This window comes from Pterocles gutturalis, unplaced genomic scaffold, assembly GCF_000699245.1.
Source record: "Pterocles gutturalis isolate BGI_N339 unplaced genomic scaffold, ASM69924v1 scaffold43665, whole genome shotgun sequence".
In the NCBI taxonomy this organism is placed as follows: Eukaryota; Metazoa; Chordata; class Aves; order Pterocliformes; family Pteroclidae; genus Pterocles; species Pterocles gutturalis.
The window spans coordinates 1-17495 of record NW_010147498.1 but is presented as its reverse complement, the minus strand read 5'-3'; the positions used below and the strand labels follow the sequence as shown (position 1 = coordinate 17495).

The following is a 17495-nucleotide window of genomic DNA, read 5'->3' as shown; positions in this document are numbered from 1 at the left end:
GTTCAGCAGATAAGTGGCCAAACTAGAAGAGATGAGAGGACCATCCATCCCAACGTCCTTTCTCCAAGAGTGACCATGGGGGAATGGTGAGGGAAGAGCCGACAAGCCTGTAGAGATGCCGTACTCAACTCTGCCCCCTTCTCCCAGCAGCTTGCAGCTCAGGGACTTCCCAAGCGTGAAATGCTATCTTGGTATTTACTAGCCCCTGCTGCAACTTCTCTTACCTGACCTTGCCCCATCTCCCCTTGAGCCCCTTCAGCTTTTTGCCTTCACAACAGCCGGTGGCAGGGTGTTCCACCGCTGACCTGCACATCCTGCAGAGACCTCGCTCTTTTGTCTGTGTGCAGCCTGCTGCCCACTGTACCAGCTGGTACATCGGCTGAATCTCTTGCTGTCAGGGGAGCTGAGAGATATATTGCCCATGCAGACACCTCCATAGAGATGCCTTAATATAAGGACCTCATCTTGGACCAGTCCAACCTCTCTGTCTCTAAGATATTTTCAAATCTATGGTTTATCCACAGAGTATGTGGCAAATGTCTTGGCTTGTTCAGGTGTGCTTTGGGTTTGTAGAACTGATTCAAAAAGTAATGGTAGTTTTAGGTTAGAGCATTTTAATTTCTGGTTTTCATCAGAAAGGATGTTCTGAGAACGTAATGTGTTGGCTAAAGCAAGGTAAGAAAATAGGAAAGTGTACAGGTTCTTCAGTTACCCAGTATGAATTTGTGCATTTGCAATGAAACAGCACATCACGCTTTGACTGAGGTGTGTATGTGAATTTTAGTGCTGTTTTCTGTGGGGATAAGATGCACTGCAAAGTCTTTTCATTTCAGAAGGAACACAATCTTATAACAGAATAATGTTGTAGTGACAATCCTGCAAGAAAGTATCACTATCAGAAAGTATTTCTTCAGAAAGCAAGAAATTAATAAGGGTCTGGACAAGCACTTAACCATGCGCAGCTGATGTAAACTTAAATGATGAGCAGAAAGTGTAACTTTCTTGTGCTAATACTCCATTCAAGGACAACACAAGGACAAGACATCAAAACCGGTTCCTTTTTCAGTTACAAAAAGACCAAAGCCATTTTTGTGTGCATAAATCCTGCAGGCTTCTCATTAGCTACAGGATTGTTAAATTCTTCCCAAAATAAATGAATAGTGAAGAGGCACCACCTCTGTGTTGGCCAGGCTGAAAGTAGAACAACTAGTTCTCTGGTAAATTTGGTTCAGCTTGTAGTTTCTTGCAGCCGTTCTCCCTGGAGAAGAGGAAGGATTAGTGATAAATATTAATCATATTGGAGTTCTAGAGGAACATTTGTCATGCTGCTTATCCCAGGATTTCATCTTACATAAACAACTGTAAATGGAAGGAAACCAGTTGTGAGCAGTGGAAATGAAGAGCCTGCTTTCCTCCGGATCCATGTTGTCTGCGCTCGCTGCCCCCCAGCCCTGCCAGCACCCCAGCTCTTACTGACATGGGAATGGGAAACTGCTGGCTTTGGGACAGGAGCGAGCCGCGGGCTTTGGAGGGGCTCTGCAGCAGGGCCTGCGGCACCATGCACATCGCCTCTCGGAGTTTCCCGACCTTGGTCTTTGCTGACAGCAGGGTAGAAATACTGACAGGATAACAGCAGGGAGTGATACTACTCAGATAGTATTGTCAAGACCTGGAGAAGGCCAGTATCCTTGAGACAAGAGCTGTGCTGTGTAGTTTTCTTTGCTGCTTTCCCCCCCAGGCGGTTTCTAAACCCTGTGGTAGCCTATGCCGATTCAGCTGAGAACTTTTTTCTCTGTAAATGCCTTGCTTTAATCGAGCTGTTTCCAAGTCCTATATCTAATCGCCCTTCAAACTTTGCAGGTTGGTAAGAGCTTTAAATCTGTGACCATATAACTCTAATACTATGAAGTTTGCTTTCGCAGAAGGTTTGCAGCCTGTCTGAAATTTTGGAGGCTAAGTTCGGTATAATAAGAAAAAATCAGTTGGCTGTATGCACAAAGTCACAGAACAGCTTGTAGGTATTCTGACTGCATATTATCAATAAAAATAGTTTAGACTTTTTCATATAATGAATTCCAGTGTATGGTTTGCTAATGTTCTCATTTTCTATCTGATGCAGAATAATGTAGTGTGAAGGCTCAACGTATGTCTGCATCACTGGGAGGTTTAGATTTGGAATGAGAAGCTCCTTTGCTGCTATTGTGACATGATATCCTGGAGTAGTGTGCTGTCACAACTTAAAAAACACTGTGTCAGTTATTAGAGCTTATGTCCTGAAAACAGCATTGTCTCTTACGAAATAACATAACCGAACAGTCAACTGTGTGCTTGTTGTCCAGTACATTCATTGCTGGTTCTGCTTAATATCCTGTTTGTTTTTTTTAAGGCTGAGAAGCATTTGAAATGCCATTCTAATAATTCCTTGAAGGTCACATGAACTGAAGACACACTTTACACGCTTGTTTCGTGCAGGCACCCCACCCTCTACTGAACAGCCAGCTGGCCCGTATCCATTCATGGTTGACTCAGACGATGGGAGGAAGGTGCCAGTTGTACAAGCTTACGCGTATGGAAAATATCTTGGTTACTTAAATGTTACGTTTGACAAGAAAGGAAATGTAGTTGAAGCAGTTGGAAACCCCATTCTGCTGGACAGCAGTGTTCCTGAAGGTATGTAGACATCTGAATTTGCCTGCAGCACTCTGGTACTACAGTTCAAGTGTTACTATGCTAAATACACAGTTCAGTGTCAACGAAGAATTTGACTTTCTTCCTGAGCTTGCAGTTCTCTTCTGTGTAGGGTTCAGGCTGTGTTACCGTTGTGCCCATTTGCCTCTGTTTCTCTCTCTGAACAGTGGTCTTTAAATAGGCACAAATTCAGTGTTTTTGTCTATTTAAAAATCACTGAAAGTCCTTTTGTAGGAACTCATGTGGCTCTTTAACAGAGCCCATTTTAGCTAGCCCTGTAATGATGATTTAAAAGATTATGAAGACTAATTTACACTGTTGTGCCAGAGGCTAGGTTCTTCAGAAGAGAGTTTAGGGCAATATAGGAAAGTGGAAATGTTCCAGAAAAAATTAGAATACTCTGGCAATATGCAAATATAATAAACATACCCCTCAACTTCTTGTTTTCAGTGCTGAGTGTGTTAAATGTTTCAGCTTGAAATTTTTAAAGAACTGGGAGGAGGAGAGTCTCTCTGTTGCTTTCTGTTAGTAACTCTGTCTGAGGTCTGCTACCTGCTTTTTGTCGACTCTGCAATTACCTGGGGCTGGTTCTCTAGTCTTTGTTTCTTGCCCAGTGTTTGCTGTATGAAGCTCTGAGCTTTTATCAGACTTTCTGTGTTGTACCAGAGTATTTGTAAAATAAATCCTTTAAAAAGGATGTGTTCACAGATATTATTTACTATGTTAGTGACCTGTTAGTGTAATGAGAATCATCTCATTACATTCTCTCTGTTAGTAAAAATTCAGGTACAGAGGTGCTCTCATTTTATAAATGTTGCTGTTGCTGCCAGTTATGTGGCAAATTGCTTAAAACTGATACCTGATACAAAACAATTGTGACAATATCTGTCTGTATATACAAGTATCTTTGTATCTGTTTTTTTTTTTTTCCTGAAAGAATTAGATTTGCACCTGGCAGACAGATGTGCATAGGTAATTAATTTCTATAAAGGGTTTATTCCTTGACATTGATATTTGAGCTAGTATTCCTTTTAGCACTACGTTAAGGAGAGGAAGCTATAAATAGAAAAAAGATGTCAAATAAAGACCAAGCTCACTTGTATATTAAAAATTCTCTCATCTGTCAGGTGCTAGACCCTATCAGTCAAGGTTAGGACAGGACTGGGCAAAAGTATTTTAAAGTGTTACAGAGGAGATAACCTTGCTGTGGCACAGCAATAGCTTGTTCACTTGATTGTCCCATCCTGCCTGCTCCCTTTACAGGCTTTGGTTGAAGTGAGTGTAGATGTTGTGTTACTTGAAGAACCTTTAGGGAAACTCTTAACGTTTTCGAATCATGAAGAGCAGGCTTTTTTTTTTCCCAAGCTTTGTATCCACTAAAGTGTCACTACAATGAGATGCATGCAATGCTTATTTTACACTTTTATACTACTTTATAGATGAGCACATTAAAGAAGAAGTGGAAAAATGGAGGAAAAACCTGGGGAATTATTCGAAAGAGATTGGAAAAACTAGTGTTTACCTGAACGGTACAAGCCAAGCATGCCGTTTCGAAGAATGTAACATGGGAAATTTGCTTTGTGATGCTGCGGTAAGACGTTGCCACTACACGTGGCAATCACATCTAAGTGTTACTCCACAGCTATCAGATGAAATGCTCCCAGGCTCCGAACTATCAGTGCACGGGCTCTGTGCTGCTTCCTAACACCATTAACACCTAGTGTGTCCCTAGAATGAATATATATCCTCATCTAGAGAATGGCAGCTGGCTCTGAGGATGGGGTTTTACTAGACGTGGTGGTCTGATCTAAGAGCCCATTCCTCAAGCAAGGAGGAGAGCTCGGCTCCCCTGCCCCTCTCCCACCCTGCTACCAGCCCCCTGCTCATCGCACTTACCTTCTGTCCTGTCATTACTTGCTGGGCTCTGCTGTCACACTTTTTTAACACGCTAGCCCAGGAAAAAAAAAAAAAAAAAAATCAGTGTAGTTTTCTGCCAAGTTACTGATAGGAATTGTCCCCCCAAAGAGTCCAAAAGGTGGCAGCTGAGGCAAAGATGGAGGAAAGGCCATACACACAGCCAGGCACAGAAGAGGTAAGAGCCCCCAACACCGCAGCCCAGAGGGAGCCACCGGCCCCTGCTGCATCCTGACAGGTAACGCTGGGCTTTAACAGTCACATAACACCTGAAGGTCTTTTTATGAGAAATCACTTACAGTTTTTAAACTAGCTGGTTTTGATTGCTTTATTCTCCCACAGCAGCACCATTTCCTTTGGGTGCTCCAGGGAAAAATGTTCACTAACGTGACTGTTTCCAGAAAATGAGCACTGCCATAAGTGTCCTGCAGCATTGCCACAAAGTCAGGAGCCAATTAATAATCATGAGTTTTCATTTAGATATTTCCCCAAAGCTGTTCATCCAATCCATGTGATTGCTTTTATTGTAATCCTTGAAATAATTCTTAGTACATTGGCTAATTTCCAAATCACACTAAGATTTGGGAATTCTGCATACTGTTCTGCTAAAATTGCAGTGCCTTGCTTTTTTCTTTCTGCTAGAGTTTTTTATATTTTTGTTTGAAAAATGTGATTAAATGCTTTAACACTTTTTAAGCTTGAAGAAAGTAACTTCTTAATCTTTCAGAAGTCTGTAGGTTTTCTTGCTATACAGTTTGTCTTGGGAGGTCAAATTCAACTTTAGTTAAATCAATGTCTCTAGACAACCATCTGCAGTCATCAGTAGAAACATGTATTGCCCTTCACTGGCTTTGCATTACCCATTCTGCACTTGCTTTCCTGTCTGGTGCCATGCATTAAGGAATATGAAGTTAAAAACTACAAACTTTCTGTGCCATGGGCTTTAATATTTAGAATTGTCCTGGGAAATCCAGAGATTGAGAAATGTGAAAGACTGATTGAACTGAATCAAAACAGAGGTCAGTTCAGTGCTGCTCCTCCCAACAGTAGCCCAAAATCTCAAGATAAAAGGTTGACGGACCCAGATGGCATTTCACAAAGGACTTTATAGGAACTCAAGTGTGAAATGGCTGTGAAGTTGCTAACATCAGTGTGTGGGCTCTTGTTTTAAACTGCCTCTATGGAGAGCAGCAAGTGTAGCACCAGAATTTAAAAATAATTCTGTGGGGAACTGAGGAATTACAGATTTGAAATCCTGATACATGTTCCAGACAAATTAGTAAATAAGGGGGTATAGGTCACACTGAAGGCAGCAAACATAAAAACATCCATTGATTGATTAAGTATGAGTTATGAATTTAAGAATATCTCATGGATCTGGATGTAGGGAATAACTTTGATCACTAAGCTGGAGCCACAAAGGATTTGCCCATCTACAAGTCTGAGGCTGCAAACAGCCTAGGGGTGCAGCAGAGAAGTGGCCAAACTGGACCATCCCACCATCTTGTCTCCAGGAGTGACTGAGGGAGGATGGTGAGGGAGAAGCCTACACCTGGGCAAGCCTGTGGAGGCACTGTGTGCAAATCTCCCAGCAGCTTGCAGCTCAGGGACTTCCCAAGCGAGAAATGCTGTCTTAGTAGCACATCCTGCAGAGACCTCGCTCTTTTGTCTATCTGCAACCTTGCCCACTGGCTGGGTGCCTGCTGGAGGCCAAGGCGTAGTCCTTGCATTAGGGCACTTGGTCCCTTATCCACCCTCTTCACACCACTCATTATTTGATAAGCTTCTCAAATATTTTCCTTCTGTTGTCTCTTTACCAGGTCAGACAGTCCTAGCCTGCATCATCATTCTACGCTCAGAAACTTTTCTGTGTCTTTGACCATCCTTGTCACCCCTCTCTGATTCTTCCTTAGTTTTTTGTCATTCTTGAAATGAGGAAACACACCAATTCCTACTCTCCACATGCCCTTCTTGATTTTGTAGACTTCTGTCATGTCCTTCCTGTATTTATTTCTCTCTTTGTGAGACAGAGGAGTCATAACCGTAGTCATACCTGGATGGAAACCAGTCTGTCCCTTCCATGACCCTTGTTTATTTTCTCAGCTTTTTCTGTTCTGCGCAGAGGATTAACACTCTAGGTTTAAATTTCTTATGCAACTGAGTAAATCCCTGGTCTCCATTTTCTTTACTACTTAGGATGCCGCAAGCAAATATTATCTTGTCCTTGTGTTTTGTCAGAGTTTTGCCGCTGTTGGAGGCACAATGCTCTGCAGAGTACCCTTTTGGGTCTGATCTAGTATGCCTGTTTCCTGTTCCTCCACTCTTCCACATATTTCTAGTTTGCCAAGACCGTTTCAAATATTAAAAACCAGTGTCAGAGAGGCTGAAAAATCTTAATTCCCTGCAACATACAACAAGAGCTAGATTAATTTATATATACTGCTACATGTTTTTAATGTACAGCTATATTTAAGGTTTTCTTCACAGTTCTCCAAATATGCTCAAATAATTTTTCTTTATCAAAGATGTTGGAATCAAAAAAATCATCCTTTTTTTGTTCAGCTGGCCTGCCCTGGTCATGTCATATACACACAGACTATGGGAGAGTTCATTACAGAAAAAGGCAAATATTTTAATAAAGCAAAATACTTATTTTAATGTGTTTTGCCATGGGTTGGTGGTTTTTTTTTTTTTTAATATTTTACAGTGGGGCTGAAGGTAATGTCAAAGAAGATACAAAAATTTTGTATCTATCTCATTTCAGTCTCAGATTATATTGGGTGTAAATTGCCAGAGCTTAGACTAAGTGAAGATTAAAAATCAGTTTAAACATTTTTCCTTTGGTAGCTTTATGAGAATGTTGGACGTCCGGATAAGAAGTCATGGAACCATGTTTCAATGTGCATCCTGAATGGAGGCGGAATACGATCACCCATTGATGAACAGAGCACTAATGGTATGTAAAATTACAAGCAGAATGACAGCTTTATCCAGAAGGAAGAACCAAGTTGTCATGCAAGCCTGAACCGTGTTAGGTATGGGCTTGTTTCGATGGGATTTGCACAGTGTTTGGAAACCATTTCAAACTTTCTCAAATGGTTATCCAGCATTAGAGCCCAACTGCACTCAGGCTGACATCAACAGAAGTTACCAGCATTGTTTGCACAAAATGCTTTTATCATTTCCCTTTCTCCTTGTTGCCTTGGAACAAAGATTGATAGTGGATATTTCTTCACCTCCTACTGTAGAAGGTCATACGGTACGGTCGCTGGGAGCCTGCTGTTGTCTGCTGTGGAATAAGTGAATTTGGAGTTTTCTGAATGCTAAGGTTTTGCAGTTCTTATTTTCCTAATACCACATAAATGAAAACTGAGAACCATGGTTTTTTTTTCATTTTAGCTAAATCTTTCTGTAGGCCTACATCAGTATGTCTTAAGCAATTAGAAAATTTATAAGAATATCTGTTTTTCTTCATCTTAAGTTGGTGGTCTGTAATCTCTTTTAGTTGAGTTATTTGAATAGCAATACATGGCGGTTACATCAAACTCAGATTTATTGGTCTTGATACTTGCTGGATGAAAAAGATGCAGGTTCTTTGATTGGGACAATATATGTGATCTTCACTTCTACTGGCCTTAATGTTTTCAAATTGTATTTGCCATGTTTCTTGTCAAACATATACTGTTAAATGGTCCTAAAATAATATTGTAAACTTTTAAAAAAAACTAATGTAAATAAAGTCTCATTCCCCCAGGTAGCATTACTGTGGAAGATCTGCTGTCTGTTTTGCCATTTGGAAGTCGTTTTGATCTGGTAAGAGTAAAAGGCTCCACTCTGAAAGAAGCTTTTGAGCACAGTGTGCGCAGATACGGAAGAGGAAGCGGAGAGCTGCTGCAGGTTGGAGGTACGTTTTCTTCCTTCCTCTTCTCAGTTTTCCAAGCCAGCCATCCCTTCCGTTGGCCTTGTTTGTGGTACACCTGGGAGCTTCTTTAAGAATGGAAATCAAGTTGGCCGTACATCCTAGCCCTGTGCCTCACGTGTGCCAGCTAACTAACACTATTTATCCTGTGTCTGTTTAATTGAGCCGCTGTGGCACACAGGCCATCGATGTTCCCTTCAGTAAAGACAGGATTCCCAGGTGGGTCAGTAACCCGTAATGGCAGCAGTTTTATACTTCAGTTAACTGCAGGAAGATATAATTGAATGTAATAGCTACAACAAATTCCGGTTTTCAGTCCTTCAGTGGTAGCCTACCTGAAACCCAGACTGGATGTGTCTGACAATTATTGCCAAATTTCAGTTTTTCAAAATCATTTTGTGCCACTGGCTAATGATTGCTGACAGTTTTTGAGGTAGGCCATGGAATTGCTACAGTGAATTTTTAAATATTTTAGGGATGAACAGTTAATATTAAAACCATAGGTGTTTCTTGGATTGCAGCTCCCCATATGTTTACCCACATGTGTACTAGGCTACAGTCACACTGATTCCTGGTCTCTGTGATCCAGGGCAGATTTTCTAGTTTATTTAGCAGAAAAGTTAAGCTTCAAGGGCAGGGGCTGAGGATTTTCGCCTCTCCCACAATGTAGCCTAGTGATGGGGCACTACCCCCCTGCCATGTGATCTAGAACACCCACATGCCGAGGACACAACCCATGTCTTGCAGACAATTCACCAGGAAGTGACCAGGCTCTTGGGTACCACTAGGGTAAAGCAGCAGCAGCCCTTCTGCTTGCTGCCTTCTCACAGCAAAAAAAGAAGATAACTGGTAGCTCTGGAAAGGGCTCAGTACAGAAGATGCAGAGCAGGAAGAGCACCAGGGCTGGAAGAGCCTCTGTGCTTTAGACGAGCTTTAGCAGCTCCCTGATCAGCAAATTCTTGGCAATGCTGTTCTGGGGGCCTTAACTCTCCCCAGGCTCTGACCAGGGAAGGCTCACAACTAGAAACATTACTTCAGCAGGGAGTAGAAACCAAAACGTTCAGCCCTGGCCTGGCTTTCTTTTTTCAGGACAGTACTTATTATGGATAATAGCTGCTAAGTTAGGGTGCCCAGCTGGTTTTAAAAAGTCATTTCAACCAACAAAGACAGTGGAATGAGAAAGCATGTGACTGCAGAAATAAGGGAAGGTATTTTTATCATGCACTATCCGAATCCCATGACTAGTAATTTCCTTCTGTGGAATAGTGATGAGAACAGATGATCAGATAAGTAACTGAGGTGGGACAGCACTTCAGCAGTTCTCTAATCTCATGAATTTTCTTGGATAGAGGCTGATTATTGTGCAAAGAAAATAGGGCATTAACTGGTATAACTCAGAACAAAATAACCTCTCAGTCACATAAGCTAATGTAAAGAATCCCTTGAAAATGGTGGAAGATGCTGCTTCTAGCCCCATATGTTCAACAGGCACTGCAGAAAGTGGCATTCAAATGTGTATTTTCACAGGCATCCACGTGGTCTATGATCTCTCCAGAGCCCCAGGAAGCAGAGTTCTTAGCTTAGAAGTGCTTTGCACAGCCTGCCGCGTCCCAGCCTACATTCCGCTCCAGATGGATGAAATATACAATGTGACTCTTCCATCCTATATGTTATTTGGAGGAGATGGCTATCATATGCTGAAAGACAAGAATCTGGGATACAGTAAAGGTAAGGATGGGCTCCAACAGGGTAGCAGACAAACAATTCCTAAAAGTTAAAAGATCTTTTTTTAGTACAAGTCTCAGACTTTTTGCTTTTACTGGATAGATTAACTTTGCTTCTGACTGCTCTGGGTTACTACTTTTGTAGCCAGCAACTATATTCTTTTACAGTTAAATCACAAAAGTTTCAAAGAGAAACTAAGCCTCATCAATTCAGCACTGCATAGAGAGCAGTTCTAAGATCATGGTAAACCAGAAAAAAAGCAAAAAGCACTCTATAGAGTACATATTACATGTATGGCCTTGAACTTAAGACTTATTACTAACCAGTGCACCAGAAAGAAAGGTGTTGTTTTGTTTAGACCTCAGACTTCCATTCTACAGAAGTATTTGCAAATACAGAATCATCACCTCTACTAGAGGACGTGCAGCTCAGGCAAGCAACACAGAAGGCGAGGGGAAAGCTGCCAACATGCTCTGCAGGAATTGGCCTCCCTCTCCTCTTGCGCGTTCTGCAGGCAGCAGCACACAGGGCACCGACACACACCATGCCAGAGAGGCTGAAAGGAAGGGTTTTCTAATGCTGTCTTAAGATCCTCTAAAGTAGCATGTAAACTGTGAGAAATCAGCATTTATCCAACTGACGCATATATCTTGTAGGACAAAGAGAAACTTTAAAGTTTTTGAGATTAAAATTATTTCTGAAAACACAAAAAGGATGTAGTGCTGTAGTTTTTTAAAAAAGGATCTTCTAGGAGCACATCTACATCTTGCAGAACTTTATGTTCTGCTTCTGGATGGTAAAAACATGCTTTTACAAAAAAAAATCCTTTTGTTCTACAGCATTTCAATTTAAAATTGATTCTCACAAGTGGGATTGGTGGTGTTAATAAAATTCAGCGTACAGCCTGTAAATTGGGAGCAAGGGCTATTGTTTTCATCAAATATCTGTTTATGTAGAAATAAATTCACAGAGAAAAATGATTAGGAATAATGAAAGAGACCAGCTTGAAAGGTTCTAGTAATCCAGTATAGCAGATGAGCAAAGCGATGATTACTTTTACGATGGAGGTGTTGAACTTTAGGATTGTAGGAGCTTGGATCAGAAAGGGCTCACGTGACTCAGTTGGCTGCACTGACTCAAGGAAGTCTTCCCCTGTAGAAAATCCACATCATATTTTGTGTGCATGCAGCAGCCCCTAGACTAGAAATTCCTCCTTTAAAAGTAAAGTTAAATTTTTAAAGGTTTACGTGATGCTTTGACAGATTTATAGCACTCTACCCCAAACAGGTGGGAGACTGTCTCAACCTACTTAAAGCTGACTGGAAGTTACGGTTGTAACAGATGCAAACAAACAAAAAAAAAAACAGACAATGCAAAGAGAACTTTTTTTCCCCCAATAAAACATGAGTTGTTACCAAAAATTCAGGCTACAAACCACGACAGATGTTTTATCTTTGCATAAGAAACAACTCTCCATGCTCCTCCACTGCCTTGGCGGCAGGCTCCCGTTGAGAATGACAAACCACAGAAAACCGTTAGCTGTGAGACTTGAGCTCAAACTGCAGACTGAGGTTCTTAAATTTTCGTTGAGAGTGTGGCTGCTGCAGAGAACACTGGATCTTTGTTTGTTTGTTTGTCCAGGTGAACCTGATATTGAGGTTGTTTCCCGTTACCTCCAGAGAATGAAGAGAGTTTACCCAGCAGTTGAAGGTCGAATAAAGTTTTCTTCTGGAAGTCTTGTTGAAGGAAGTCTTACCCTGATTTCTGTATTGTTCACTGTGACATTCTTGCATACTTGATTTTTGCTTTTCCTTTAGAGGAAGGCAGGAGGAGAGATGGTGCTGACAAAGGGAAAAGAGAACTGTTCTCTTTTCTTACGCCGTAAAACGAACGAGCATTTAGGTTTCTGCATGTCGACAGTAAGCAGAACAAGCAATTGTCATTCATCTGATAGAGTCACTGAAGCACAAGGGGCAGAATTCATGGCTTCTCTCAGTCTGAATCAGCAGGTACAAACAAACCTGCACATCCCACAATTCAGTGTGATGTTTCAAGAAGTAAAGTTCCCGTGAATACTAATGTTCCATCATAAAACAACCACTGACTTCAATGGAATATTTTTAACTTGCCACATTCTTTTAGCAGCTTTAGATAGCGAGCTGATTAAGAATCTGTCTCCAGTAATGTAAACAAGCATCTAGAAATGGATTTATTATAGGTGTATAGATCTTTCTTTGTTTCTTTGATCTCCACTCAGGGTTAAAGCTTTCAGACTAATAATTCTACTTTGCTTCTCGTACCTACGCCAATGCTGAAAGAGCTGGATTAAACTGTCATTAAAAGCATGAGGTCCATTTACATGCAATTAAAAAAATGTTGTCCATTTTACTTTTGAGGATGCAGCATCTCACTTCTATTTTCCATTAATAAAGGATGCAACGAAAGCTTGATTTGATTTTAATCAATTTTAACAAATTGAGTATATATATTTCACTATTTAATATGACCCATTTGGGGACTGTATCCAGAATGAGAACACAATAACTGTGTTTCATATAAACGTGCTCAATTTGACAATTTCCCAAAGCACAGGACTCCTGACCATTACTCTGTATCAATGTTCAGAGAGGATGTTGGGCACAGGCATTGACTCCTGCAGCACCGCAGCAGCCTTTGGAAGCTGCCCAGCAATGGGGCTCCTTCCAGCATAACCTGGCTTTTATCATCGTGATCGGAACTCAAAAGCCTGTCTCCTCTACGGGAAGGCTGTGTTTAAAAAATAACAGTTATAAGAGATAGCATTTAATCTGATTTTATACTCATTAGCCTGCAGGCACATTTATGACACTTTACCAAGAAGTGATTGATGATAAATGAGTGCAAACAATGATTATTTTTCTAAGATCATTAACACGTGGAATTTTGACATCAAATGTTTCCATGTTGTTTACTGCTGTATTAAAGTGATTCTCAGTGTTTTGAAGAAGCCTGCGTTGTTTGTTTCTGGAAAGCACACTGCATTTTTTCAGACCCAAGCTACTCGCCTCTGAAATTCACTGCACCTGCACGTTCCAAGGAGAAGGCGCACTAAGATCAACATTCAGTACGCTTCAGTTTCGAGACCTCATTGGTTTCCACATGAATTCAAGGGCTGCGCATGAAAAGGTCTGGACTACACAGCTGCGTTAGGTAAATTCTGTTAGAACAGGGAGACAAACAACAACTGACCTTGACACACTACCAGGCATAACCTGGCATTGATGATTTGTCAATAACAGCCCTGAAAGTTATTAATTTACAGAATGGTCTTCCCCAAATCAACACAAAACCAGTAGCAGTGCACTTACAGACTGAGCTGTAGCTGCACACCAATTTTTAAAGAGTTATAACTACTCCTTTGGCGTACTCAGAGAGAAATAACATTTTTACTTCTTTTGACAAACAGAAGGAAAAGGTATGCAACAAATACAGATTGTCAATACAGTTTGCATTATTTAAGAACACTACTGCTGCATTAGATTGGTTTGTTTGTAAAAGGAGAAAATGGGTGTTGTCTGCAAAGAAAAATCAAGAAATGCCTATGAAAATATCTCTGTCTTGTTCTGTGAGTAAAACTTTCATCCATACATGAAAGTCCTTTTCAAAGTCTCTTTTATAAAGGCTGGGCCAACAAATTAAGATTTACAGGAAAAATCTTCACACATTTTTATAGTAATAAATTTTTAGAAAATGCTACGAACAGACTCACGTCCTCTTTTCTAAGCCTGTAAAGAGGATGTAAGAAAAAAAACAACAAACCCAGATAAGAAATCGTGGAAAAATAAAGGCTAAAGTAAAAGTCAAAACCACTTTTCACACCCATTAGTATTTTAAGAGTGCTTCAGATTCGAAAATCTGATATTAAATAAATTAAATTTCACATATGACTTTCCACGCTCAGGGAACGCACAGTGGCCAAAGATACTTCCGAGATGATTTTTATGCAATAGATTCAACCATGTAAATTTGTTTTAAAAAAATTAGTAAGATTTGTTAAGACAGTTAAAAATAACTTCATGGGAGCAACTTCTTCCAAACAGTTTTTCTGCATATCCTTTAAGGAAGAGAATAGTAATTGCTCTTTTAGCAAAGCATACGTTGGCTGATCTCCCAGCCGTCTTATTTATGTCATCCTATAATTTCACACACAGAGATTTTGGGGAAATTAATTTGACTTTTACTGATAACAGCTAAAACAAATTTTAAATAAAAAGTACAGATACATTAGTTACTTGTAATTGGTATTAATTTTTAATGTCCATATCGCATAAAGAGATTTTTTAGAACTTAAATTTATGTTATTTACAATAAAATATACAATGAAATGTTAAAATGTCACATGTCATTACAATAGTGCAGAGATGTTTCTACTGGGTGTCCAGCGCTGTCCCTCATTCACATCCAACATGACACAGAGCTAGCTTCCTTTGGACCCTGGCCAACAGTAACAGAGAGGAAGAATTTACTCATTAAGTAGGCAAAGGGATATTTACATATCAATGAACTGAGCTGCAATGATTAAAGGTATTTGAAAACATCCACTCAAAATCAGAGTTAGGAGAAATGGGAGGCTACTCCTTTCAGGTTTTCAATACTGATTCTCGAAGTAGGTATTTTCTTCTTTCTCTGAAAGTTCTCGCCTTCCCCATTCCTAACTGCTAAATACAGTTTTCTTAACACACCAATTTTATGCTCTGGAAATGGCACTGGTATGATATTTTTTCAACCGGATTGCTTTCCTTCCTCTGCTAGGAATGCTTCTCCTGGCTCAGCTGTCCTTTTCCTTGTATTGTGTCCGACAGACTTCCAAGAGACTGGCTGCATCAAAGGCAGAGCTCATATATTGGGTGTTTTTCAGCTCTTATCCTTAGAACTTGTTCACTTCTGCATGCTGCCATTTCACACAGTGTATCTGAAGTGATCCAGTGTCTATCCACGCTGCTCTGTGTAGCAGGATATACCTTCCAGATATCAAATCTCAAGAGTGGGAAGCAGACTGACATCCCCACTAACGAAAATTTTCCCATTTCTCCCATTGCTGTTCCCCTGCTAAAGCAGCAGTGCTCAAAACAAAACTTCCAGGGTGCTTAGTTTTCCCTTTAAATTCTGACTGACCTGAAATCTTTTTCTGTTCTTTACTGTGACTACAAACACATTTTTGGTATCAAGCAACTCAAACAAGATCAGTCTCTGTTGAACAGAGAGAACAGTCCCTGGAGTGGTTTCTCCCTACCCCCAGTAGAACTGGTAACTAAGAACCAGACATTAAACTCCCCCAGTACAATTGTTTGGAGGAAACAATTCTTCCCAAGTGGCTTCACAGTCAGTCTGCAGTGATTTGGGGGATTCCTTCTCCTAGCGCTCCCTCCTCGGCTGCCTCACGCAGTCCATCACAGTCCTGGAACATCACGACTAGGTCCCAGCGTCAGACCCCACAGCAGCAGTACTTTGTTCTGGATTACTCTCGGAACATCCAAAATAAGAAACCCACTGAAGTTCCCGGTTGGAGTAGTTTCTCTTCCTTTTCTCTGCTGAAGGCTGGGATTCCCTCGCTCTGCTCCCATCAGCGTCAGTCACACGGGCCAGGGGGAGCCCAGCCCTCGACTCCGCTGTTTCACCAGGACCAAAGGCAGCACTGGAGGTCCCTCCTCAGCAGGAGGTTTTCTGATACACTGCAGAGCAGTCACACAGTGTCACACGGTCACAGAATGAAAGAATGGATTAAGAAGTTGTAAAAACCTTAATCCAAATTTAAATTAAATAATCTGGGTTGTTCCTCCCCAGGAGCAGGACTTTACATTTCCCTTTGTTGAATTTCATAAGGTTGCTGTCAGCCCATTTCTCCAGCCTGTGAAGATCCCTCTGTGATGGCAGCATGACCCTCCCGTCTGTCAGCCACTTCTTCCAGCTTGGTGTCACCAGCAGCCCTGCACATCACCACTAACGAAGATGTCAAACAGGACTGGACCCACGACTGACCCCGGGATACGTCCCTAGTTACTGCCCTCCAACTAGATTTCATTTACATGCTTAACCCAGAGAGCCTTGATGTTTTTTCAGCATCAACTGAAGACAGACCAACATTCCTATACATATATTAGCTGCTGAGATACAAAACCAGTTCAGCAAACAGCAGGGCTACGTTGGGTCTTTTTTGCAGTACACAGGTCACCAGGCTACTGCTTTATTCCTCTGGCCACTTGGGTCTTTTGTTTGTTTGTAACTGTCCGAACACTGAGGTGAGGAGGGCAGGTACAGAGGAGATGCACAACGGAGGTTGGACTTGCTAAGCTGGCCTCATTTCAGGGAAAACAGCAGAAGGTGCCCTAGCTTGTTCGGACATCTATCATTTCTTTCTGTTCATCACGAACCACTGCTGGCCCTCCACAGTCCTCAGACACAGGGCTCATGCAACAAACACCTGAATTGTAAGTGAGGAGGTGGTTTGTTTGTATCTGGTTAACTAACATCACCCACTTACTATGAAGGCCAAACTGTAAACCTACAACGTAAAACTTTGTGAAGGTTTTATATGCCTAAGTACAAACATCAGGTGGATCACAAACCTAATGAGACACATTTATACAGTATCTTGTGTTTTGCAAATTCTTTCTCCTTTATCTGGATAGTAGGAGTTTGCAGCGATCAAACTATGGGGAAGAAACCCTCCTGCCAAATATCCTCAAGAAAAATGCTGAAGCTCAACGTGAGCTCTGCATGCAGAATTCACTTCCTAAATCAGGAAATGCATAAAATAAGAGTGGTGACAATCAATCAAAGAGAAAGGCAGAGAGATCCTGACTGCTCACTGCTCTGTGCACTTCTACTGAGAGGCAGTCAGACTTGCATGCTAGACAAATGGGCCTAAACTTATTTGGAAAGAGATAATTACCAAAAATGTAAATAATCCAGGTTCAATGATTTCAACACATTAGTAACATACGTTATTTTCCCCAAATTTAAAATAAGGATTCCAAGGGAACAACAGCAAAAATGCAGCAGCAGCCAGACTCACTAGCAACTGGAAGAATTCTGCAGCTCTCGAATGGAGTTAGCACATACCTTACCCAGCTCTGGAAAGAGTTCTTGAATCCCAATGTCCAGCAGAACATAAGTTAACTAAAAGAAAACAAAGAAGATTAAGACCACTCCAAGGCAACACTGCTGTTTTTAATTTTATTACTATTTATTATTATTTTATTTTATTATT

At 41.0% G+C, this 17495-nt stretch overlaps 1 protein-coding gene across 1 annotated transcript in view; it reads left to right on the top strand.

Moving 5' to 3' along the window:
- The window catches only part of NT5E (5'-nucleotidase, ecto (CD73)), a gene marked incomplete at its 5' end in the record, with an annotated part of 23922 nt that extends 11877 nt beyond the window's left edge, over positions 1–12045 (top strand). The window contains 6 exons of the mRNA XM_010086065.1: positions 2473–2670; positions 4128–4279; positions 7450–7558; positions 8357–8506; positions 10049–10249; positions 11888–12045. Of these exons, the coding sequence (XP_010084367.1) occupies positions 2473–2670; positions 4128–4279; positions 7450–7558; positions 8357–8506; positions 10049–10249; positions 11888–12045 (968 nt within the window). The remainder of the gene's footprint in view (positions 1–2472; positions 2671–4127; positions 4280–7449; positions 7559–8356; positions 8507–10048; positions 10250–11887) is intronic.
- Between the last annotated feature and the right edge of the window lie 5450 nt (positions 12046–17495).